The 25969-nt window shown below is 35.6% G+C and overlaps 1 protein-coding gene across 8 annotated transcripts in view; it reads left to right on the top strand.

Annotated features, from left to right (window-relative positions):
- CAMSAP2 (calmodulin regulated spectrin associated protein family member 2) overlaps positions 1 to 25969 on the top strand; it is a 111375-nt gene that overhangs the window by 19971 nt on the left and 65435 nt on the right. For all 8 annotated transcript variants that reach the window (XM_045787708.2, XM_087857404.1, XM_087857397.1 and 5 more), the window contains exon 2: positions 966 to 1225. In XM_045787708.2, coding sequence (XP_045643664.1) covers positions 966 to 1225 — 260 coding nt within the window. The remainder of the gene's footprint in view (positions 1 to 965; positions 1226 to 25969) is intronic.

Here is a 25969-nt window from a genome sequence, read left to right as displayed (position 1 = left end):
TGGCTTTGATTAAGAGCGCAGACCCCAGGTAAAGAGAAGGGAGGAAGAGGAAGAGATACAAGGTAGAAAAGACAAGAAAACTTGTAAAACAGAAGTTTTTTGTTTGTTGTGCTTTTTGGGTAATCTGGCTGCCATCCGATACAAAAGCAGCTCCTAAGCTTGATTTAGAAGTGAACATTGGGAGAATGAAGCTTGCGTTCTTCAAGGGAAATGGCTAGCAGAAAAGAAACTGAGAAGAATTTGGTTTCTTTCTCATGTCCCATTTGTAAACCCTCCTTTCTGTGTCTTCATGCAATGTGTCAGGTGGGTGTCCAGGAGGGCTTCTTGATGTAGGATGGTGAGTGGTAAGGCGGAGGTAACAGTGATTTACGAGGTTAAGGGATTTTTAACAGTAGTCCTCCCCTAAACTGTAGCTGTAACTGCCCCTAAATAGCTTCAGCAGGCTAAGCAAGAGGGGCGAGAGACCGGGGACCCTGAGACAGAGGACAGAAGAGTTAAGCAGTTTCTGTTTTGCAAGTGCTTCGCTGTACAGCTTTGGGCAGATGATTTTATGCCGTCAGTTGGCAGTGGCTCGCATTCCCCTGCAGTAGCTGTTACAGTGCATTTCCTGGTTGGCTGCTTGAATGTGAGGGGATTCACTGAAATTAGTTTTTAGGAATCTTTTAGCACATTCTGTGGATTTGAGTATGTATGTGGGAATACTTTCCCGAGAGTCACTGGACTTAGAAAACTTTTCTCTGTTTGCTTTGTAGTCCCTTCTTAGAATATACTTGGGACTGTATCTTCTGTAAAGGAAATTTCTATCTCCTTTATTCCACATTATCTGCCAAGCTCTAATAAATTACCTTTTTAGCTAAAGGGTTATTATTTTTAAAAGGGCTCTTCTGTGACATAATAATTATTAAATAAATTGTGTTTCTTTTATAAACATATTCTAAGGATTTTTTTCCCCTTAATCTTTTTAGAAAATGTGCCAGAGGAACTTCGAGAACCATTTTACACTGATCAGTATGATCAGGAACACATCAAACCACCTGTTGTTAATTTGCTTCTGTCGGCTGAACTATACTGTCGTGCTGGGAGTCTTATTCTCAAGAGTGATGCTGCGAAACCCCTTTTGGGCCATGATGCTGTAATTCAGGCTTTAGCACAGAAAGGTCTTTATGTTACCGACCAAGAAAAACTGGTAACTGAACGAGATCTCCACAAGAAACCCATACAGATGGTGAGTCTTTATTTATCCAAGATTACTTTGTTTGAAGTGCATACCTTTGAGTGTGAATTGTATTATAAAATGGAGTGAAATATGTTTTGAAATTGGATTGTCATCTCTGCCTAGAGTTTAAAGACTATCATTTTCTTCTAAACCTCATTTCCACACGAAGGAAGATTTTAATAAACTATTTTGGAATGTTTGGTGCCATTCTAATACCCAGGAGAAACATTTACATTGTTTCTAGCTACTTTAAAGTGATTTTTATTTAATTTAAAAACTTATTTTTTCTATCATATAGACTATCTAGAAGAGAAAGTGTATCCTTGATTTTATTCTCATGAGGAAAGAGATGAGATTTTTAAGTGTTCATTTACATGCTTGACTGACCTCTTGGTAAATTTCTGCATATCATATATTTTAGTTTATTTAATAACTATAAATTATTCTTGTGAATGAAGGGCTCTGAGCTGGCCTGTGACAAGCATGCAGGAGCTTTGTCATGCTAGTCTCTGGAGACAGATCCAAAGTTTAGGTTCATTGTATGCTGCTTCAGTCTGGTGTACTACTTTAGCTTAAGGTCACAAAATGCTGAGCGTCATCAAGAATGGTATTAGAAGGAAAAACAGATGTGTACATTTGATTAAATCATGCTCTTACATCAGACTAGTTGGAGAAGGGGAGAGATATATGTAGAAGAATATATTTAGAAATATATGAAATTATGAAGTTGAAGAAGGATGAACAAAAATTAGTTTACCAAATCTAGTACTAAATGATGTGATGACCTACTTTCTGCCTGTTTTCCTTCTTTAAAAAAAAAAAAAAACACAACTATTATGAGAAATAGAGAATAATATCTCAAGAAAAATTTAATGCATTTATAGATTTATAATAGAATTATTAAGGATAACTAAGAATGTTTATTATCAGATATGAGATTTTCAGCTTTCATTGATGGCTTTAAATTCACCTTATGATTACCCTCTGATTTTTGTATGTCTGTGTTGGAAACATATCATATATTGCGAACACTTTGCCAGCACCAGGGGTGAGTAGAATTCTACTTAGGTGTCCTAGCAGTATCTCACGTTCAACCTCTCTCCAATCACTGCACTTGATTGGATGCTCCTGCTATGATTATTTCCACTTCCATTACTTCAAGGCCAAGTAGATCCTTATAAAGCACATCAATGACTTTGTGAATCTATGTTTGCTTAGTAGCTGCTCTTTCAGATACAGTTAGATCTGTTGGGTAACCTATTACCTATTTTAGGTCCTCTTTAATAAGAAAGAAACAACATTTTCTGGATTATTTTCCTAGTGCAGTTTAGTGCATGTAAAGATAAAACATGAAGATACTTGTAGAATTAATTTAAAAATGAGGGGTTTGGAAGACTGCTAGTTACATTACTATCGAGTTTCTTTCACACTGTATTTGATCCTGGTGATAGCGGTGAACACATTTAAATTCGATTGTAGGAAATGGTATTTGAAGACTGTGATTTAGGTGATACAGAATTGCTCTTTGTCTGGTTCTGACTTCTTTGGGTTTTTAGAACACTTCATGTTTGACTACATCATCTTGACCCTTTGCAGTGTCACATTTATTGACCTGTGTTTTAAGTGTATACTTTCAGCTTTTGTCACAATTTGATTTAAAGCTTCTCAATTGCTGTGAAATTTTGATTGGTGACATTGTAATATTATATTACAATTTTTCTAAACCTATGTGAGAAAATTTATCAGAGTCCTTAAAAACTTTGTTCCTTAAACTGTTTTGTTTGGTTTTAGAGTTAATAAGAGTAGTAAGCTTCACTTTTCTTTTTCGTCTTTTTGGGAAGTAAAATGAAAAATAGTGTGTTTAGTTGCACTGAATATATTGATTTCCAGTCCTACCCCCTGCTTTTATCTCTAAATTGTCTTAGTACTTTTGGGGTCTTTATTCCTTTTGGGAAAGTCACATGGTGATAACAAAAGTATCAACATAAGTATAAGGCAGGTTTGACTAAGCAGATTTTATTAATTTTGGGGTGGGTGGGGATTGGGAGGAATGCCTGTTTTTTGTTTGTTTTTTTAAATTGAGAACACATGTTGGAGAACATATGCTTTTTTATCATAGTGCTTTTACAGGCATGTTTTGAGAGTATAGTCTTTAAAATATTTTCTTCTGTATTTATATCAATGGGAAAATATTTTAGACACTGTGCTTTAAAGACAATTAGTAATTATAATGTATTAAGGTTCATTAAGTACATTATCTGTAGGATTGTGAGAAGGGATTGTAGTTATGGTCTGCCTATTTAATACTACAAATATGTGAGTAAAAGACAAATGCAGGTAATACACAGTTATGGTGTTGAAATGCATACTGTTCCGAGAACTAAGCTTAATGTGTGCTTCAGTCAGCATTAAGTGTATGACTGAGTAGTTACCAGAGGAAGTGTTGTATACGTTAAAATCACAGGGGAACATCTTTCAACTGAAAGTATGCTGTAGCCCAAATCACGTTATCTATCAAATTATTTGTGAAAATAATACTGGTATCTAGGATGATGTGAAAATTAAGGGACTTGTAGCAAATGGAGTCAGATACTGAAAAAAATAGCTTAAGTGTACAGAGAAGATTTCGAACTTTCTTCCATAGCGAAATGAATTTGCATGCGTATTACATTCAGTATCACCAGGATAGGCTGGGAGATTTGATCAGTGTCATAAAATCTTAAATTCATAGAATTTTATAGCCAGAAAGAACTTTAGAAATCAGAAACCAGCATGTATAAAACTTTCCAGTGTTGAGGAACTTGGGGGAACATGAGTACCTGGGAACTTTGAATAGATTCTCCAGTCCTCTTGTCAGAACTATGACATTAGTACCTTTAGAAGAGGAGTTTGGATATGTATTTTTCAACAGGTGTTCTGGGTGATTTTTATGATCAAGAATGTATGGGAAATTTGATCTGATCCAGAGTCATTTTATGTATGTGATAATTATTTAGAGAGGTTAAGTGATTTGCCTAAGGTAGAAGTGTTACACACTAGCAAAACTAAAATTAGAATCTGAATGCGCTAGAATTGTTGCTTTCTAATTTACAGTGCTATTATCTGAAGCAAATTTATGCACTTAAATATGCAAAGTCATGTTTACTTAGCTGTCTAAACTGTAGTCTAGTTACGAATTAAACTCTTGGTTGTGAATCAGCTTTCCATCCATGTTTGCATATATGGGAAATAAGAGTTGATATTTGTAAAAGTCAGTTATTTAAGTAAAGTGTGTGTGTGTAGTATGTGTGGTTTGAAATAGATTGATTTTCATATGATTGCAAAATAACATTTTTAAATCAAATCTTGTTTTGGGACGATCATTATTATATAAACAAAAAATTTATTTTGATGTGCTTTCTTTTAATGACTACCAAAAAAAGATTGAATATCCTGTTTGTTTAATGGAAATTAAAGTGGGCTGTTAGGTCATTTGATAACTAAGGCATAAAGTGTTCTCTCATGAAGTGTCAGTATTGCTTATGGATGTTCTCGGATATTCAGAAAATATAAGCGAAAAAGTTGTACATTTGTGCTACTGGCCAGTAAACTGCTTTGTTATAATGGAGGGCCAGTAAAGCTGTGGTTAAAACATAGATGATGGAAATGTTTTTTTACTCTCAAGAAGGATGTTCCTACATGTAAAGAAGTGTTACTTCATTTTATCACATTTGATCTCAGGGTTGTAAGTTTGAGAGCCCCATGTTGGGTGTAGAGATTACTTAAAAATAAAATCTTTAAAAAAAAAAAATCCCATGTTCCTTAACCACCACATTGTTTTTTTTTTTTTTTTTGTCTTTGAGTAATAGGAAGGTAATTGGAATAGGATAACAGGAATAGGTAATAGGAAAATGGGAAGTGGAGAGGTAGAAGGAAGAGAAATGGCATGCTACCAGGAAATCTGCCTGGTGGTTTGAAATCTTGGTAATTTGTCCGCACTTCTTTTCAGAGCAATTTACCCATAGTTCCTGTCTTGAAGGTTATGTTAATTTCGTGTGCTACGAGTAACGGTAGCCTTTGACTTGTTTGTTAATAGATGATGAGCGGAGTTATGACAGAGTCTGTCTGGGTGGATATGAGTTTCTTGATTTTAAGAATGTACAAGGTAATTCCCTTGTTACCCTTATTTTTGCTGGATATATGAAAGGTGTTGACAACAGAGAAGCTGATCTCAAGAACATTGTGCTGTTCCTTTTTTCTTTGTCTTCCCTGCTGACCTTCTCCAATATATTGGTCTTGTTTGGGATTCTTAGGGATTTCCACGGTGCCATCATCTTACTTAAAAAATTTCCCCCCTATTTAAGAAGATTAAAAATTGCATGTTAGAGGAAGAGAATTATATAAATGTAAGCATTGCAGTAGTAGTTGAGATATTAATTTCTGGTCACCCTTTTATAATAATGCCTTGCAGAGTTACAAGCAGCACTTGTCTGTAGAGGGTTTTTACCCATGGTGCTGGATCTCAATTTTCTCTATCCTATGAATCATATACCTAATTTGGATTCCATTATTTCTAGGTAACATATACACCTTAGTTATCAATTCATGTTATCTTCTGTAAAACCATGTTTATTATATTTGTAATAATTTATTTAGAACTCCAGGCTTACTTTCTCATAGGAATATAACTTGATGACTGGTGTTTATTTTGCCAGATGATCTCACAGAAACCTTTTTATAGTTATAATAAAACTGAACTCAGTCAGGCCTTTTTTTTTTTTTTTTTTTTTTTTTTTTTTACTTATTTAGTTTATAGAACTTCTGCTGTGTACTGTGTATTTTCTGCTGTGATTAAAGAGTTTCTACCCTTCAGGGTCTTGCTTTCTACTGGGGATTATAGAAAAATAACCAAATTGTAATGCATGTCTTTTAGGTGTACAGAGGCACCAAACTTAGTCCTACTCTTATGCTGAGTTTTGAAGGAATATACCAGGGAGGCAAAGACGGACATGTTATAAGGTAGTGTATATGAAAGTATAACAGGATGTTAAAAGGGAGTGTGAGAGCATTGTGATGTGCGTAGGGAAAAACAAGGAGTTTGGTTGTAGCTTTAGAATTAAGTATGTGTTAGGGAGCAATGAGAAATGAGACCAGAGAGTTAGATGGGAACAGGGCATGAATGACCTTTTATGTCATGCCAAGTGTGTACTTTATCCTGAAATGATAGAGAGCCACCTGTATAGGGTTTTAAACTAGAGGGGATACCATCAGGTTTGTGTTACAGAAAGTCAGTTGGGTGGTATTGTGAAAGAGATAGCACTTAGGAGGCTGTTAAAATAGCCAGGGACCTGAAGCAGAGGCCGTTGACATGCAGAAGAGAGTTCGTTTGGGAGAAGCATTTTTGAGATAGAATTGAGGTGATTTTTGACTCATCAGAGCTGGGAAATGAAGCTAGAATAGGACTGGCAAAAAGATTTTATCCCTTATGCCAACTCTGATTAATAGGTGGTTAACTACTAGAAGCTGGGGAAAAAAATAGCTTCTTGGTTTCACTCTGTTCTTCTGGGAGACTCAGGGTCTAGATGTTAGCTTCCCCATTCTCTGTTGCTCCTGGTGCTTGTGAACCCTGATATTTTTATTTAATAATGATAAAAAACTAAAACCCCAAATAAGTAAAGGGTCAGCTTTATAGTTTAAAAATCTTGAACTGTGGGGCGCCTGGGTGGCACAGCGGTTAAGCGTCTGCCTTCGGCTCAGGGCGTGATCCCGGCGTTATGGGATCGAGCCCCACATCAGGCTCCTCTGCTATGAGCCTGCTTCTTCCTCTCCCACTCCCCCTACTTGTGTTCCCTCTCTCGCTGGCTGTCTCTATCTCTGTCAAATAAATAAATAAAATCTTTTAAAAAAAATAAAAATAAAAATCTTGAACTGATATTCTTAAATCTCTTTTTTTTTAATGTTTTTTTATTATATTATGTTAGTCACCATACAGTACATCCCTGGTTTCAGATGTAAAGCTCGATGCTTCGTTAGTTGCGTATAACACCCAGTGCACCATGCAATACGTGCCCTCCTCACTACCCATCACCAGTCCATCCCATTCCCCCACCCCCCTCCCCTCTGAAGCCCTCAGTTTGTTTCTCAGAGTCCATAGTCTCTCATGCTTTATAAATCTCTTATTTTTGATGAGAAAGATAAAGTTGACTCTGTCTTATCCTAAGTTTCTCTTTTCTTCTTAGTTCCTTTTGGAAAAAAAGAGTTGTATATAAGTGAAAGTGGGTCTCTGTGTAGAGAAATGAAATACTCATTTTGTTAGAATATCCTGTTTTTTAGTTTGTTATTCTTATATTTATCACAAAGATGGATGGGAATTCCTTGATATAATAAACTTAGTTCTACTTTGTACACTAGGTGAGGCATTGATGATGAAGTAGATGATCTTTGCCCTGAAGATGCTCTTGGAGGACGTTAGGGGTTATATGGGATCAAAGAGTTGCAGTGTGGAGACTTGTCTAGACTTGTGGGGATGAAATGAGGTATGAGCAGAATTAAGCATACTTGACAAATGTTAGTTTTTAATGCAATATATGAGAGAGGTCGTAGTGTTCCTGTTGTATATAGGTGAGGAAACTGACATCCCCAAAAGGTGCATCAATTTGCCCAAGGCCAAACAGGTGATGAAACATGATGCTAGGATTTAAACTTGTATCTGCTGCCTCCAAAGCCATGCTTAGCCCATTTACACCAGATGGTTTTTCAAAAAATCTAGCTAAGCAAACAAATAGGAAAAAAAGTGAGATTGTATGTGGAATCTAAAAACAAACAAAAAAACCCAACAACAACAAAAAAACCAAGCATATAAAGATACAGAGGACAGATTGGTGGTTGCCGGAGGCAGCAGGTAGGTGTGGGCCAAAGGGTTGAAGAGGATCAGAAGGCACAAACTTAGAGTTATAAGTAAGTCATGGGGATGTAATGTAAAACATGGTGACTACAGTTAATAATACTACAATGCATATTTGAAACTTGCTGAGATAGTAAATCTTAAAAGTTCTCCTCACAAGAAAAAAATTCTGTAACTGTGTATTGTAACAGGTGTTAACTAAACTTACTGTGACCATTTCACAATATATTGTCATTATGTTATGCACCTGAAACTAATATGTCAATTATACCTCAGTTAAGAAAATAATATTTCTATGGTGCTTAATCGTTTATGATGCATTTACACTTTTTTTTTTTTTTAACACCCAGAAAAGATAAATAGGGTAGTTGTTATCATCTCCTTTTGACAAGTGAGGAAACCTTATGGATAGATTTATTTAATAAGATACTTATTTAGTTTCTTCTGACGGGTATAGAAAGAGGCAGTGAACAGATCATGATTAAATAGCTAGTTAGTGACAGAGCAGAGGTGGTTCCCAGATCTTCCTGACTCCTAACCCAGTGCTTATTCTACAGATACATTGCGCTGCCATCCTTTTTCCTGTCCTTGTGGGTTATGATCTGCATTGATTCTTGGGGAGACCCACAGAGAATGTCAGCATGAAGTAGGATGTCACATGGAGAGTGTGCAGCAATGAAGGGGAATCCCAAGAATAAGAATAGTAGGGAGAAGAGGGAATTGTTTTGGTCACCGACTGAGGGTCCTGTCTTAGACTGTTCAGGTAACAAAATACCGCAGATTGAGTAATTTATAAATAAATTTATTTTTCAGTTTTGGAAGCTAGAAAGTCCAAGATCAAGGATCAGCATGGTTGGGTTCTGGTGAAGGCCTCCTTCTGGGTTGTAGACTACCAGTTTCTCATTGTGTCCTCACATGGTGGAAAGGGCAGGGATTTCTCTGGAGCCTCTTTTATAAGGGCATTAATCCCATTCATGAGGGTATAGCCCTCACGACCTAATCATCTGCCAGAGGCCCTGTCTCCTGATACCATCACCTTGGGCATTAGAATTCTAACATACGAATTCTGGGGGAGCACAAACATCCAGACCATCGCAGGTGCTCTTTTCTCGGGTAAGGGATGCAGCTCATTTAGTGACCACTAACATATAAAGTTACAGATTTAAAGAAATAGAGTGATTCACTTTGCAAAATAGTGTTTTAATTTAAAAAATATTTTCGGTTTAATTTTCACAATTTCCCTGGTTTAAAATAAATCCTGGTTTAAAAAAATAGGACTTATAATAACTAAGTTTTTAAGAATACATGTGAAATGAAAAATGTTTATTATAATGTTCAGTGTATGTTTGTTTTTGTTCTTACATAAAATCTAGGTTCTCCTGTATCTGTTGAAAACATATTTTATATTTCTTTTTTCTAGCTTTATTGCCAAAAATTGCATATATTTATGGTGTACAGTGTAATGTTTTAGTGTACATATTCATTGTATATATTTATCATATTGAACCAAGTATTATGTCTTGTACAGTAAGGGCTCAGTAAATGAAGTGTTAATTTCTGGCCAGAAAAATGAGCTATTTTAGACAAATTGAGATGGTGGACAGTTTCTTATTTCCCCAGAGACCATTTGTATGCATCTTACCGTGCTGCTGGCCATTGCTGATTTATCCAAAGGTTGAGATACCTGATGCATGGTGGGCTAATTGGACTGTTTACTGAGAATCTGAAAACCCAACGGAGAGTGAATCACAGCACAGTGATAGTAGGTGATTGGAGCCACCCTGTCTTACCAAGGTGGTACCCTAGGTGGAAGTCTGTGAACTCCGAGGCTGAGGGAGCTGGCGCTGCTCAGTTTCTGTCCTTCCTAAGCTTAGTGGTTCAGCTCTTCCATAGATGCTGTAAACCACTCTAGTGCCCTCCCAATAAGCCCCAATTTTTGTTTAAGTTAGCATAGCTAATTCAGCATTTATATTCTGTTGCTTGCTATTAAAAGAACTGTAGCTAAACATTAAATAAAGAAAAAGCCGTCCATTAATTCCCCCCCCCCCCCCTCGCCGAGGACACATTTTAGCTGTAAAGTTTAACAGCTGAAAGACCCTGGCAATCATTTGGTCTGGAGTTCTGAAATTCTTTTGACTGTGACTCATGGAAGTACATACTGCAAATGTATTTACCACACCTGGTTTACTTAGTACACATATATTATAGAAATGAAAGTATTTATCATTTTAACTTGATTTTTGTTCTATTCTAGTTGGAAAAAATATTAGTTATGACTGAATTGACTTCATATATGACCCATGAGTGGGTTATAAGCCCACATTAAAAACCAATTTAGTTAAATTGCTTTATTTTCTAGAGAAGAGCAGTAAATGATGGTGTTGGTATTGAAAACTAAGTACACACCAATGTTTTTCTTAAAAATGTATTTTAATATGCAATTACCAGTAGCTTCTATCTGTTTTAATGAAAAGAACTGTGGGAATAGAGTTTGTATGTGGACTTGCCTCCTTAAGATTTATTTTATCTAAAATTTCTGTGGTATACTGCTGTCAGATGAATTTTCCTGAAATGACACTTTGATAGCTGTCTTATTTCCCAATTCAAAAAATTTTAATCATTTTATTTGACTTGAATACACTACAGTTTCACGTGCAATTCCTTTTTTTTTTGGTTTGGCTTTTCAGAGTTCACCTCTAATGATGATGGAAAAAGTTGCTTCAAACTTTGTCTATAAAATAGATAACTTTTTCAAATGTTTTTTTGTTTTTTTTATGAGGTATAATTGACATATTACATAATGGTTTGTGTTTGTGTGTATTGTGAAATAACCACAGTAAGTCTAGTTAACACGCGTCACCATACGTATTTACATACTTTTCTTTTTCTTGTGATGAGGGCTTTTAAGATTTACTCTTAGAACTTTTAAATTTACAGTGCAGTACTATTAACTCTAGTCACCATGCTGCGTATTACATCCCCATGACTTATTTAAGTCATGTAAGTTTATACCTTTTGAACCCCTTCACCCATTTCACCTACTCCCCACCCTCCACCTCTGGCAACTACCTACTTGTTATCTGTATCTGTGAGCTTGTTTTTTTGTTATTGTTTAGGTGTCACATATGAGTGAGATTGTATGATATTCGTCCTTCTCTGACTGATTTCACTTAGCATATGCCCTCAGAGTTCATCCACGTTGTCAGAGTTGGCAAGATTTCATTCTTTTTTTATGGTTGAATAATATTCTGAGTGTGTGTCTGTGTGTGTTTTCACATTTCACACTTTCTTTATCCATTGATGGACACTTAGGTTGTCTCCATATTTTGGTTATTGTAATATTTACAATATTGATGCTGTAATGAACATGGGAGGGCATATATCTTTTTCAGTTAATGTTTTGATAACTCACTTTGGAATAATGAAAGTTTTATATTCTTTTTGTTTGTAATCTTCATAACTCATTCAACGTAGCAAAAGCTAAGATACTTAAGAAGTTGTCTGATATTACAGACCTGCCAGCAGTAATTTTTGTTGTTTACTGAAGATGAATTAAACATCTATTAACTAGGGCTTTTCATCTTTTTTAAAACAACAAAAAAAGATAACCATTCATTGTAGATTACTAAACTTCTTCAGTAGGTGGTACAGTAGAAGGTGGTTTATATTTATATAGGATACATAATTATTGCTATATAATTATATATACACACATATATAATTAGAGCACAAAGATTGAGATGTTTTGGTAGGTTTGATACAGAAATGTAAATTTTTCTAATTTGCACAATTACAGTCCATTGCTGTGGAGCAGTGGGTGGTCACAGCAGTTGTCTGTAGCCATCTATACCCCCAGTCTGTGTTGAACAGATTGATCTCCCACCTCAACCCTATGATACCAACCCATTTTTGCAGCTTGGTAGATGATAGCAGTTTAATAAATTGTTTTTAACTCACGTCAGTGATATGATTTAAAGAAAGAAAATAGATGGTCATTAAAACAAAAGACTTTAGAAAGTGTTCCATTTGGACACTTGCTTGTGTTCATACACCTGGATAAATGAGCTTCTATAACAAAAAAAAAATCTTTGTTAGTCGGATTCCTTGTGAACCTGTAGTGTTCTGTGGTTGGAAAGGGGGTTACAGTGAGCTGTTACAGAGTGAGATATGTTACAGAGCTGTCCCAGGGGTCCATCTTTCTTTTCAGGAAGTTCTTTTAATAAACTTGCTGGGATGTAAGAATGCCGATTATTGTTTTCCTGAATTTATACATTTTACTTTGTTGGTAAGCAAACAAGTAAACAAATTTTAAAAAGGTAACTTTAGAGAATGGTAAGGACTATGAAGAAAGTAAAAGCAGGATAATGGGATCGAGTGATCCGAGGCGATCGTGTGCTATTCTCTTTAGTTAGAATGGTTAGGGGCATCCTTACACGGAGTGTATTTGAGCAGAGATGTACATGAGGAGGAGCCAGTCAGGCAAAAATAAAGGGGTAAGAGCATAGCTGACAGAACAAACTCAAGGCCCTGAATTGGTGGGTCATCCACAAAATAAATAAACTTCATGTCTGGATGATAAGATTCCTAACAAGAATTTCCTGGAGGGAACATTTTCAGGAATTAAAGTTTCAGGGTTACATTTATTTACCAAAAATTATATAATTTGTACAATATGAAATGCTGATTTCTTTCAGTAAATATTTGTTGAAAATTTTTTTGGGCCTGGGGAATGGGATGCAGTAATGAGAAGATAGACCAAGCCTTTGCTTTCATAGAAGTAATATTTTAGTAGTAAAGACAAACAGTAAAAAGTTAAACAGATCATGACAATTTCAGACGTGGCAAATGCTGTGAAGAAGATAAATCAGAAAGAAGGGGCTAGAGGGAGTGGAACGTGCTATTTTCATAGGACATGGTTAGGGAAGTCCTGTCTAGAGAGCTGACATTTGAACTGAGACCCAAACACTAGAAGGACAAGCATGTGAAATCTAGGAAAAGAACATTCCAGGCAAAAGGAACAGTAAGGTTAGCGGCCTTGATGTAGGAGTGAGTTTGGTACGTTTCAGGAACTGAAGGCCACTGAGGTTAGCCATGAACAAGATTGATAGGGAGAGTAGATAGAGATAAAGATTGTAGCCAAAGCAGATAGAGCCCTGTAGACCATGATAAGAAGTTTGAATTTTATTCTGTGCATGGAAATCACTGGAGGATTTTAAGTAGGGCAAGGAGTTTGATTTGGTTTACTTTTTAAAAAGTAAGTGCTTTCAGGTTGCTTTGTAGATAGCGGATGTAGAAGGTGAGGTGGGGGGAAGTGGGGTGGGGTGAGGCAGCTGAAGAATCAGGAATTATATTTTAGACCTGTTGGGTTATCAATGTCTTCTGGCTGTCAAGTAGTTGAATATATGAGTGTGAAATTCAGAAGTCCTGTGTAGAGACTTAAATTTGAGCGTCATCAGCGTTTGAAGTCCATGGGCCTGAATGAAAGCACTTAGGAAAAGAAGGTGGGTAGATAATCATTAAAAGCCATTATAGTAATTATAGTGTAGCAGAGAAGCTTCCCTTCTTAGGGTGTCAGTGTTTTAGTATAGTAACGTCATAGTAAGACAAAATAATTTGAGAAAAGACTGGACAACATATGTGTGATAACTTCAGTAAGTACAAAGTGCTATATATTAATATAAGATCAGTATTTCTTGCATGGTGAAACAGTAAATTATTAGGTAAGGACATTCAAAAGCTTCTTCCTAATATCAAAAAGTTCTACCAAACTTTTTTGAAAAAATTAGTTGTTTTGGGTGTTAAAAATACAAGAAGTTGGGTGCTCTTATCACAGTGTTTGGTCAGGGAGCTCAGAAATGATTGTCTTGTTCTTTGACTAAGACCTCAGGTTGGTTTATGAGAAATACTTGAAAGAAAAGGCAGAAAAAAGCAAAGCAAGGCAAATCATTTTAGCGTCAGCTCAGGTTTGGTTCTTAGCCCCCAGTGCAGAATTTTGGTAAGCTACGCTGAACCAAGTAAAAGGGCTCTTTTTGTCCTCCATTACATTGGCCTAGAACCAAGTAGTAAGAAGATGTCCTTTATGTTCCTGTAACAGCCAGATGTGGGACTTAACTATTCCAGTAGGGTCAATGGCTATCCTGCCTGTTTCAGAGGAAAAAAAAAAAACTTGAGAGTAGAAGGGAGAAGCCTGGGTGAGCATGCAGGGAGGGCAGGAGAAAATAGAGAACTGGTCAGTGGTGGGAAGAGTGAGAGAAGTTGGGTTAGAAGCAGAAGGAGGGACAGGCAGTGAAAACTAAAGGTGGGGAAAGGAGGAGCTGGAGTGAGGAGAAGACCAGGTCCAGGTAGGTGCTGCTCTATAGCCCTGTTACTTGGAAAACCTTTAAAGGAGAGAGAAAGAACTTGCATTTCTCATAGATCCTCTTAGTATCTTACTGGTCATAGGAAAGAGAGAACAAGAGAAGGGTGACTGGCCTTTTCTCTTGAGGGAGCAGGTCCTGGGCTCATGAACACTGCAGCCACATGGACAGATGACAGACAAGAGGCCACGCATGACTTGGTGCTGACCTTAATATTTAAATACACCATCCCTGCAAAACGTGGGGGCCCAGTCAGTGTTTTGGAGTCTGTTTCTTACCACTATTTCTTTCTCGGGTATGTAGTAAGGGGAAGGATGGGGTTGCTCAGAAGAGAGTATTTCCTTTTCCTTAAGCCAAAACTTTGTGATTAAAAGGATTCAGATTTTCAATTTTGTCTATATGATGAAGCCTCTTCAAAAACACACTTAAAGTTAGTTGGAAGACACATGGTGAGACATCTTATATAATATAATATCTCCACTTTTTAAAAAAATTTTATTTTTATATTTTGAGAGAGAGACAGAAAAGGAGAGAGCATGAGGAGGGAGAGAAGCAGACTCCCCTCTGAACAGGGAGCCCAACGTGGGGCTTGATCCCAGGACTTCGAGATCATGACCTGAGCTGAAGGCAAACGCTTAACTGACTGAGCCACCCAGGTGCCCCAGTCTCCACTTATTCTTTTAGTGTTTTATTTTTATTGAGATATAACTGATACACACACACACACACACACACATTTTAGGTGTACATCATAATGATTTGATGTATGTATATATTGTGAAGTGATTACCATGTTCAGTTTTATCTCCATTATTGAGACTTTTGTTTCTCTGATAAGTGAAGAAAGATGGTGCTGATATACTACAAGTACCAAACAGCTTTACCTGTTAGAGCCTGTTTTTGGAAACTTCATTTTTTGGAAAAGGTGGATTATACATTTTAGTGTGTGTGTGTGTGTGTGTGTGTGTGTGTGTGTGTGTGTGTGTTGGAGTCAAGGTAAATGTCCTCAAATCAAATTCTTAATAAGGAAAAAACGTCAACTACTTTATAGTTGTTCCTCCTAAGCAAGGCTAATGGAAAGTGTGCTTTTTATTACAGAATCAGTTTCACAAAGACAGGGCCACGATGATCATGTTTGTCGTATTTCCAGCATCTGGCCCAGAGAAGATTCTGAATCGGTGAAGGATTAAGAGATGTTAGTGAATATTTAAATTGAGAATTAAGTGTATTTTGAAAGGGAAGTCATTTATAATTACAAGAGAGTAGCGAATATTTGGTTTTGATTTTTGTTTTCCTACAGATTTGAGTAGAGTGAGCTGTCATTATTCCTAAAGTACATACTTATTAAGCTTCCAGTAGTAGCTGTTCTGGAGGAGGCTCCTGAACTCATGGAATTTATAATAGAATCTGATTAAGTGGTTAAGTTGTTAGCTTTCTACTTTTTCATTTTAACATAATAAGTGTCTCTGCTTTCAAATAATCATGGGGAATAGAGTATGTAGACTTTTGGTTTCTGTTAGCTCACTTGCTGACTCCCCTTTGCTTTTTATGTTCAACTGTGGTGTTAAAATGTAACAATTATAGGTATGTCTAATCACCTTGATGTACACTTAAATTTCTTATACTTTTATGTCAATTATACTTCAGTAAAGCTGAAATTTAAAAAAAATAAAATTTAATAATTTTGTTTTATATTTACACCTGTATTTTTATCAGTTTTCTTGAAGTGAAACATGCCTATTAATACTAAGGATGTATTTTAGAAACTAAATCCAATAGATTTTAGATTTTTGCTCATATTCTTTAATTATGTAATTGCATTGAATTGACCTAGAAATATTTCAGTTATAAAAGTTGATTCAGAGTTTTATTGCATTTGGCCAGAGCCATTTTTTGTCAGAGTAGATAAAATTTAGAAAGTAGCAAATGATCTATGGCTTCCGCTCAGGTGCCCTGCACAAAATGATGAATGATGCCAGCCAGCTTCTTTACCTCAGAAGTCTGAGCAAATCATGGGAGGAATTTACTTGCTAGCAAGTTTGGAAATAAAGCAGAATCCTGAGGTAGAGCTAGGGCTGGAGGAGCCATGGCAAACTATGTTGCTAGCTCTTAAGGCTTCATAACCATCTTTCCATACTAATAAATACAGATACATACAGTCATTTCTGAAGGCTTCGCTATACCCCGAGGCAAGAAAATACCACAATTTATTTGCCTAATCCTTCGTTGATGGATGTTTTGGAACTTTTTGCACCAAAGGGTTTTTTTTTTTTTTTTAAGATTTTATTTATTTATTCAACAGAGATAGAGACAGCCAGCGAGAGAGGGAACACAAGCAGGGGGAGTGGGAGAGGAAGAAGCAGGCTCATAGAGGAAGAGCCTGATGTGGGGCTCGATCCCATAACGACGGGATCACGCCCTGAGGCGAAGGCAGACGCTTAACCCCTGTGCCACCCAGGCACCCCCACCAAAGGGTTTTTTTTTTTTTTTTAAAGATTTTATTTATTTATTTGACAGAGATAGAGACAGCCAGCGAGAGAGGGAACACAAGCAGAGGGAGTGGGAGAGGAAGAAGCAGGCTCATAACGGAGGAGCCTGATGTGGGGCTCGATCCCACAATGTCAGGACCACGCCCTGAGCCGAAGGCAGACGCTTAACCGCTGTGCCACCCAGGCGCCCCCCCACCAAAGGGTTTTTAAGCAAAACAATGACATGATCAGAGTTACATTTTAAAAATATAGAAATAATGAGGCTACATTACCTAGACTAAGCAAGCTGAGTATATATTGTAGTGACCTTTATGAGATAGGGAAAAGAGGAGAGGAGGGAATTGAAGTGCGGGAAATGGCCATGGTAGAGTGAGTAGGTAATTTAGTTGGGGACAGCTTTAAGTTTCAGATGCCTTACCACCATCCACTAAGAAGAGATGCCCAATGAAGTGTGGGCTGAAGATAGAGATTTGGGAATCACCTGAGTAGTAATGGTAGTTGAAGCCATGGGATTGAGATGCCATGGGGGGGATGTTTTAGAATAAAAAGAGAAGGCCATGAATAGCAGCACAAATATTTTAGTAATGCGTAGGAAATACTGTGGAGAACAGTCAGAAGTGTAGGATAAAGAATTGAACAACTCTGAGTAGTACCAGAGTCTTTTTAATCTATATGATATCTATTTTCTTCTGAATTTTTCTGCCAGTTTGCTAGTTAATAATTTTTTGGTCTTGTATCTCAGGGAAAATATTTTAAGAGTCTGTTTAATAAATACAGAACATCATGATATATTTAGGGGGCTCCCATAGATTTTTCTAAAGTAGTTTTAAAATAAAAACTAAAAGCACCTTTTCTTTTAATATAAAATTTTGAGGTATACAGGTTTAGAAATTCTTTGGATATTGTGACATTTTAATTAATTGTAATACCGTGCCTTGGTACCACTTGTCTAAAATAAGCTTTTCCTTGGGCGCCTGGGTGGCTCAGTAGGTTAAGTGTCCAACTCTTGATTTCTGCTCAGGTATGATCTCAGGGTTGTGAAATCGAGCCCTGCATTGGGCTCTGCACTGAGAGTGGAGCCGGCTTAACATTGTCTCTCTCCCTCTCCCTCTGTCCCCCCAACCCCGGCTCATGCGCCTACACACACACTCTCTCTCTCTCTCTCAAAAATTTCAAAAAATAAATAAGTAAAATAAGCTTTTTCTTTCCATCTTTAATAGAGTTTATGCCATAGCAGTAGCTTCCATGTAATTATAATATTACTGGAAAAGGCCTGAAAATGCAAGGAATACTAATTTTTTTCAGTCTTTTGTTAAATAGCATTTTAATTAATAGCATCATTTAATGAATTTTTAGTGATCTAAATTAGAATTTAGGTTTAATAATGCCAATAGTTAATGATTCATTAGTGAATTAATGTTTTAATGGATTTATATATATCATGGTCTACCAAAATATAGAGGTGGCATTTTATGTGGCAGTACTTGTCTGTTTGAAAAGTCAGTGCTAGTAAGGTGTTGCCAGCCGAGGGGATAAAAAAATTTGACAGTCCTGATGTCTTTACATTTTTTTTCACCTTAGAGTTCACAGAGTGAATCTTTGACAGTTTATTGTAGGTAGGAGCATTTCTTGAGAATTATGTCAACAGGTTATTTTGGGGGGCAAGGAAAACAATTGCTTCATTGCTGATGAGCATCCATTTAAAGCACACAGGTTCATAAATTTGAACTTTTTTCAAGTGTGCATACATTTCCCTGCCAGTTAGCTGGTGAGGTACCTCCTAGATCTTCAGCTCTTTATTTTTTCTGATAGCTGCAGCTTTGTGGGCTCTGGTCAGTGTCTATGTGTAGAGGCCATGCAGCCGGCTTAGGGAAAGTGTGATCTTTTAGTTCCACACTGTGGCGTGTTAATCTGGGCACTGCTTGCCAACAGGCATTTGTCTAGAGGGAAGTGGGTCCCTTCAGATACTTGGTCGGTTGGAGAAAAGGTATTCCTACTTCTTACTGTGCTGTTTGAGTTTCTGCCATAGCTGTGTTCAAATGTTGTGAAACTCCCTGTTGTTATTCAGTTTTAAATTGGCTTGTATATTCTACAAACCTAGGATGAGTAGCTACTTTTAAGGGAGGCATCATGACCTTCCTTTTTCTCTTTCTCATAGATAGTGTTGGGAAATGAAGCCTGACTGGGTGGTAGAGCCAAATTAGAGAACAGCTATGATTGTGTCGCAACCTTATGTTTCTTTTTTTTCTGGTAAAGTGAGTACTGTCAGGAGCATTTTTCATACACACCCAGCTGAAAGAAATCTGCTGACAAACTTCCTTTCAGGCAATTTTTTCATTGTTAAGGGGAGCCTTTACTGATGCTTATTTTTATATGATAAAGCATATTTCAGTGTATTTTACGTAGCTTGTTTTAGATTTTGAGATTTGAAGCAATTTTTGACTCAGCATCACATATGCTTGGGAAACTTTGAAATCTGGAAAGCTGTAACGTACAAACATACTTTGAAGTACCCCATATGTGACTGGTTAAAATATACTAGGGATGTCATATTGGTTAGCAAATGAAAGAACATAGCTGTCATTTTACATTGTTGGCATAAAGTAGCAGCAATTATGTTGAGTGGTGGTGGACAAGCCTGAGCTGCCATATATAAACTATCATAAAAATAAATCTTGCCCAGGTCACTATGGTTAGGACATTTGGAAAATATATATGTCTATACTTAAATCTTGATTTGTTGGATATAATAGTCTATTTTATTTTTTCCATAAAAACCTGGTTTTATTTTCTTGGTGGTTATTGTTTTTTTCCTGCATACATGTCTTTGATGGCTCATTGGCAACTCCTTTCTTAATGGACCAGGCACATGAAGGTGATACTATAGAAATCTCCTGATTATTTTTCCTTAAAGTATTAATTGATACAACATTTGTTTGGGAAAGCATAAAAATAAATGATGACAATGAAGTTTGAAGATTATCTTTAAACAATAGACAATTCTGTAGGTTAATCCCATTGTCATACACTGTATAATACCTTAAGTATAAAAACACTGTAAACCTTTATATCAGTAGAACTTTTTAGAATACTTTGATGTACACCTTATGCGATGGTTGCCTTGTGAGGTGAGAAATAGGTAAGGTATTATCCACATTTAACAGAGGAGGATGAAACTCAGTGAAGTCTGAATGACTTCCTAAGGCCAGATCTTTCTTTTTAAAAATCAACTTTGTTGAGGCATAATTTAAAGATAATAAAATATATGTATTTGAAGTAAATAGTTTTGAGTTTTGACAAAGGTATGTATTCATGTAAGTACTAGTCCAGTTAAGATATAAAATGTTTTTATCACCCCCCAAAATTCCCTTGTATCTCTTTGCTGTCAGCCCCTCACCCCACTCTAGGCATCCATTAATCTCCTTTCTGTCACTATAGATTAGTTTTGCCTGTGCTAGAATTTTATGTAGATGAAAGCATAATGCATGAACTCTTTTTATTATTTTTTTGAGAGAGAGAGAGGGAGAGCACATGTGCTCCAAGTGGAGGGGGGAGGGGCAGAGGCAGAGGGAGAGAGAGAATCTTAAGCAGGTTCTACACCCAGCGTGGAGCCTGATACGGGGCTTGATCCCAGGACCTTGAGATCATGACCTGAGCCAAAACCAAGAGTTGGATGCTTAAGCAACTAAGCCACCCAGGTGCCCTACATGAACTCTTTTTGAATTGGATTCCTTTGCTCATATTTTTGAGATTCATGCATATTGTTATGTATAGTTTTTCCCTTTTTATTGTTTTGTATTATTCCATTGTATGAATACCACAATGTGTTTATTCATTCACCTGTTGTTGTTGGACATTGATGTTTCCAGGTTTTGGCCTATTATAAATAAAGCAACTATGAATGAACATTTGTGTACATTTTTGTGAGGACATACATTTTCATTTCTCTTGGGTAAATACCTGGAAGTTGAATTGGAGGGCCGTATTTGTGTAAGTGTATTTAACTTTTAAGTAGCTGTCAAGCAGTTTCCCAAAGTGATGGTTGTACTTTTTATTTTGCCACCAGCAATGTCTGAAAGTTCTGATTGCTCCATATCCTTGCCAACAGTTTTGGTATCATCAATCTTTTTAATTTTAGCCATTCTAGTGTGAATTAATATCTCCTTGTGATTTTAATTTGTATTTCCCTGATAATGTAACTTAGTGTTTTTCTCCTATACTTATTGATGTCATTATCAGTGATCACTGATGTATGTCATTCATACATCTTTGGTGAAGTGTCTGTTTAAGTCTTTTTCTCATGTTCTTATTGGGTTTTTTATTTTATTACTGTAAGAGTTCTTTGTATATTCTGACTACAAGGCCTTTGTCAAATACATATATTGCAAATATTTTCTCCTAGTCTGTGGTTTCCCTTTTCATTTTCTTAATGGTGTCTTTCAAGCGATTTTAAATTTTGATGGAGGCCAATTAATTTTTTTCTTTGATAGTTAGTACTTCTTATGTACTAAAAAATCTTTACCTACATTGTGGTTGTGAAGAATTTGTTCTCTTTTTTTTCTCCTAAATGTTCATAGTTTAAGCTTTTACATTTAGGTCTATGATTCATTTTGTATTTACTTTTATTTATTTTTGTATAATGAGAGGGAAGAGTCAAGGCTTATTATTATTATTATTATTATTATTATTTTAAACAAGGATATCTAGTGGGTGAAGGCTATTCTTTCTCTACTGACTTATTTTGATATGTGTGTCTGTGCCATTGATTTATATGTTTTTTTAAATGTTTTTTTATTATATTGTTAGTCACCATACAGTACATCCCTGGTTTCTGATGTAAAGTTCAATGATTCATTAGTTGCGTTTAACACCCAGTGCATCATGCAATACGTGCCCTCCTTACTACCCATCACCAGTCTATCCCATTCCCCCACCCCCCTCCCCTCTGAAGCCCACAGTTTGTTTCTCAGAGTCCATAGTCTCTCATGCTTCATTCCCCCTTCTGATTACCCCCCCTTCTTCCCCTACCAATCTTCCTAGTTCTTATGTTCCATAGATGAGAGAAATTATATGATAATTGTCTTTCTTTGTGATTTATGTTTATTAGACCAGTACCACAAAGTACTACTTCGTATTGTAGTTTCATAATAAGTCTTAAAATTTGGTAGTGTAAGTCATCCAAATTTGTTGTTCTTTATCAAAATTGTTTTAGGCATTTTAGGTTCTTTGTGTTTACATATACATTTTAGAATCACTTGTCAGTTTCTACAAAACTTGCTGGGATTGAGATTGGAATTGTGTTGAATCTAGATCATTTTGGGAAGAATTGATATTTTAGCGAAATCGGGTTTTCCAGTGTAAACATGGTATCTGTTCCCATTTACTCAGCTTTTCTTTAATTTATTTCAATAGTGTTTTAGTTTTTAGTATATGAGTCTCATACATATTTTATTAAATTTTACACTGTTTCGTATTTTTTATTTTTATTTTAAATGGAATTGGCTTTAAATTTCCAGTTCATTGCTCATATGGAGAAATGCAATTGAATTTTGAACATTGATTTTTGTATCTTGTAACCTTGCTAAATGCATATTCCTTAGTAGGTTTTTTGTGGATATGTCCAGATCTCTACATACACAATCATGTTGCTTGTGAATAAACAGTTTACTTTTTCCTTTCTAGTACATATGTCTTTTCTCCCCTTCCGTTATTGCACTAAGACTTCCAAAAATGTTAAACAAATGTGGTGAGATCAAACATCCTCGCCTGTTTCTGATCTTATGGGGAACAGATTTGGTTCTCATTGAGTATGATGTTATCTGTAGGATTTTGAAGATTCCCTTTATGAAGTTTAGAAGTTCCCTTTTATTCCTAGTTTGCTAAGAATTGTATGAATGTATATGTTTCAAATCATGAGTAGGTGTTGTATATTGTCACATGCTTTTTTGGGGGGGTCTTTTGAGATGATCATATGGCTTTCCTTACTTGTTCATATATGAATTACATTGATTGATTTTCACATATTAAACTCATCTTGAATTACTGGAATTAAACTCATTTGGCCATGATGTATTATTTTATGTATTGGTGGATTTATCTTGCTAATATTTTCTCGAGGATATTTGCAGCCACATTCATGAAAGATGTTTTTCCTTTCCTTCTAATTTCTTTGATTTCAGTATGAAGGTAATACTGACTTTATATAATGAGTTACAAAGTGTTCCTTCCTTTTCTATTTTCTGAAAACTTTGTCTAAGTTTGGTATCATTTCTTCCTTAAATGTTGGATATAGAACTCACCAGTGAAGCCATCAGGGTTACATGCTTTCTTTGTTTTTTAATTACAGATTTGTTTTTAAAAATTGATTTACAGCTATAAAGATGTTTTGTTTCTTGTGTTAATTTAGGTTGTTTTGTAGTCTTTCAAGGAATTTGTTTATTTCATCTAAATTTGTCAAGTTTGAGGCACTTGGGTGGCTCAGTCAGTTAAGCTTCTGTCTTTGGCTCAGGTCATGATCCCAGGGTCCTGGGGTAGAGCCCCACATCGGGCTTCCTACTCACTGGGGAGCCCATTTCTCCCTCTCCTGCTCCCCCTGCTTGTGCTCTGTCTGTGTCAAATAAATAAATAAAATCTTTAAAAATAAATAAATAAATAAATAAATAAATAAATAAATTGTCAGATTTATTGGCACTAGGTTGTTCATAATGTTCCCTAATTATCCTTTTAATATCTGTAAAACATGAAGTGATGTCCCCTTGTTCTTTCCTGACATTATTATTTGGGTGGAGGTTTATCAATTCTGTTAACTCTTTTCCAAGTACCAGCTTCTCATTTTATTTTTTAGTATTGTTTTGGTTGTTTTCTATATTGCTGATTTTTGCTCTTACCTTTATTTCCTTCCTTCCTTCCTTCTTTTTTTTTTCTTACCTTCTTATTTTGATTTAATTTGCTCCTTTTTCTAACTTCTTAAGAATGGAATCTTATGTAATTGATTTTAAACTATCCTTCTTTTCTAATATAAACACTTAAAGTCATGAATTGCCCTCTCAGTTCTGCAGATTTTGACATGGTGCTGAACGCAAGTGACTGGTGTTTCATTACTGTTCAGTTCAAAATACTTTCTAAATTCTCTTGTGATTTCTTCTTTACTCATTGATTATTTAGAAGTATCTTCTTTAATTTCCAGATATCTGGATATTTTGTAGATATCTTTTTTTGTTATTGATTTCTAATTTATGTTTCTTGTGGTTAGAGAGCATACTTTGTATGATTTCAGCCCTTTCAAATTTCCTGAGACTGTTTTTGGCCCAGCAATTTGATCTATCTGGATGAGCATTCATGTGCACTTGAAAGGTATGTGTATTGTGCTCTTCTTGGCTGTAGTGTCCTATAAATAAATATCAGGTCATTTTGCTTAATAGTAATGCTTTTCAGGTCTTCTCTGTCCCTTCTGACTTTTTGTTCCCTTGCTCTCATAATTCTTGAAAAAGGAGTATTGAAAGCTCCAAATAATTGTGGACTTCTCTATTTCTCTTTTTAATTCAGTCCATTTTTCTTTTTGCATTTTTTACCTTAAGATTTTCTTTCTCTCTTTTCAGAAATTTGACTATGAGATGCCTATGTGTGGTTTTCTTTATATATATATATATTTTTTTCTTTATATATATATTTTTTCTTTATATATATATACATATATATATATATACATATATGTATATATATTTTTTCTGCCAAGGGTTCACTGAAACGTTTGGTTTTGTGGGTTGGTATCTTTCATTAATTTTAGAAAAATCTTTTTTTGGCTACTGTCTTTTAAAATATTTCTTCTACTGTACTTTTCTGTTTCTTCTTTTTCTGGTACTTGTGTTAGTTTAGACTTAGACCAGTAGTGTGCAGCAGAAATATAATGTGAGCCACACATGTAATTTTAAGCTGCCTAGTAGCTGCAGTAAAAAAAAAATAATAATAATAATAAAAACAAGGGAAATTGATTTTAAGAATATATTTTGTTTAACCCAACATATGAAAATGTTATTTGAACAGTTCTTCTATTTAAAAATTATTAATGAGTATTTTTTATTCTTATTTTTGTATTAAGTCTTCAAAACCCAGTGCGTATTTTATACTTATCAGTTCATGGGTATTGTAAACATCACCATTATTTCTCCCTTTTGTCCTTTGTACTTGAACATGTTTTATATACCCCAGAATCTTTTTTTTTTTTTTTGAAAGAGTTTTAAAAAACGAGAGAAGCAAAGTCTTTCATATTTGTACATATATAAACTTTTTTGGTGCTCTTCATTTCTTTGATGAGATTTTAGTTTCTGTTTCGTATTCTCTTCCTTCACCTTGAAGAACTTCCTTTAACATTTTTTGTAGTATCTATCTGCTGATGTCAGCTTTTCTCAGTGTTTCCTTATTTATCTAAAGATGTCTTTATTCTTTCTCCATTTTTGAAGGATATGTTAGCTAGTTATAGAATTTTGGGTTGACAGCTTTTTCTTTCAGAACAGTAAAGATAGCATTCTGTCTCCTGGTTCACCTTGTTTCTCGAGAAGTCAGATGTTATTCTTACTAGTGTTCCTCTGTATGTACTGTGTCATTATCGTTAGTTACTTTTAAGATTTCTTTCTTCATTATTGTACAGTCTGGTTATGATGTGCCTTAGTGAGCTTTTCTGTTTGGGATTTTTTTGAACTACTTGAATTTGTGAGTTTGTAGCTTTTACCAAAATTGGAAGAATTTCAGCCCTTATTTCTTTGAATATATCTACCTGTCCCCTGACCACCTTTTTTGGACTACATTTACATAATCGCTTGCTGTTGTCCCATAGGTCGCTAAGGCTCTGTTCTTTTTTGTTGTTGTTTTATGCTTTTTTTTCTTTTGGTGCTTTAGTTTGGATAGTTTCTCTTGGCTGTGTCTTCAAGCTTACTTCAGTGCTTCTGTTGCTGTTAAGTTCATCCAATGAATCTCTAATTTCTCATACATTTTTAAGCTATAAAGATTCCATTTGTTTTTTTATAAC

Source organism: Ursus americanus, chromosome 2, assembly GCF_024610735.1.
Source record: "Ursus americanus isolate L20-20 chromosome 2, mUrsAme1.1.p, whole genome shotgun sequence".
NCBI lineage: Eukaryota > Metazoa > Chordata > Mammalia > Carnivora > Ursidae > Ursus > Ursus americanus.
The sequence above is the reverse complement of the archived record's forward strand: the minus strand, read 5'-3'. Positions and strand labels throughout refer to the sequence as shown.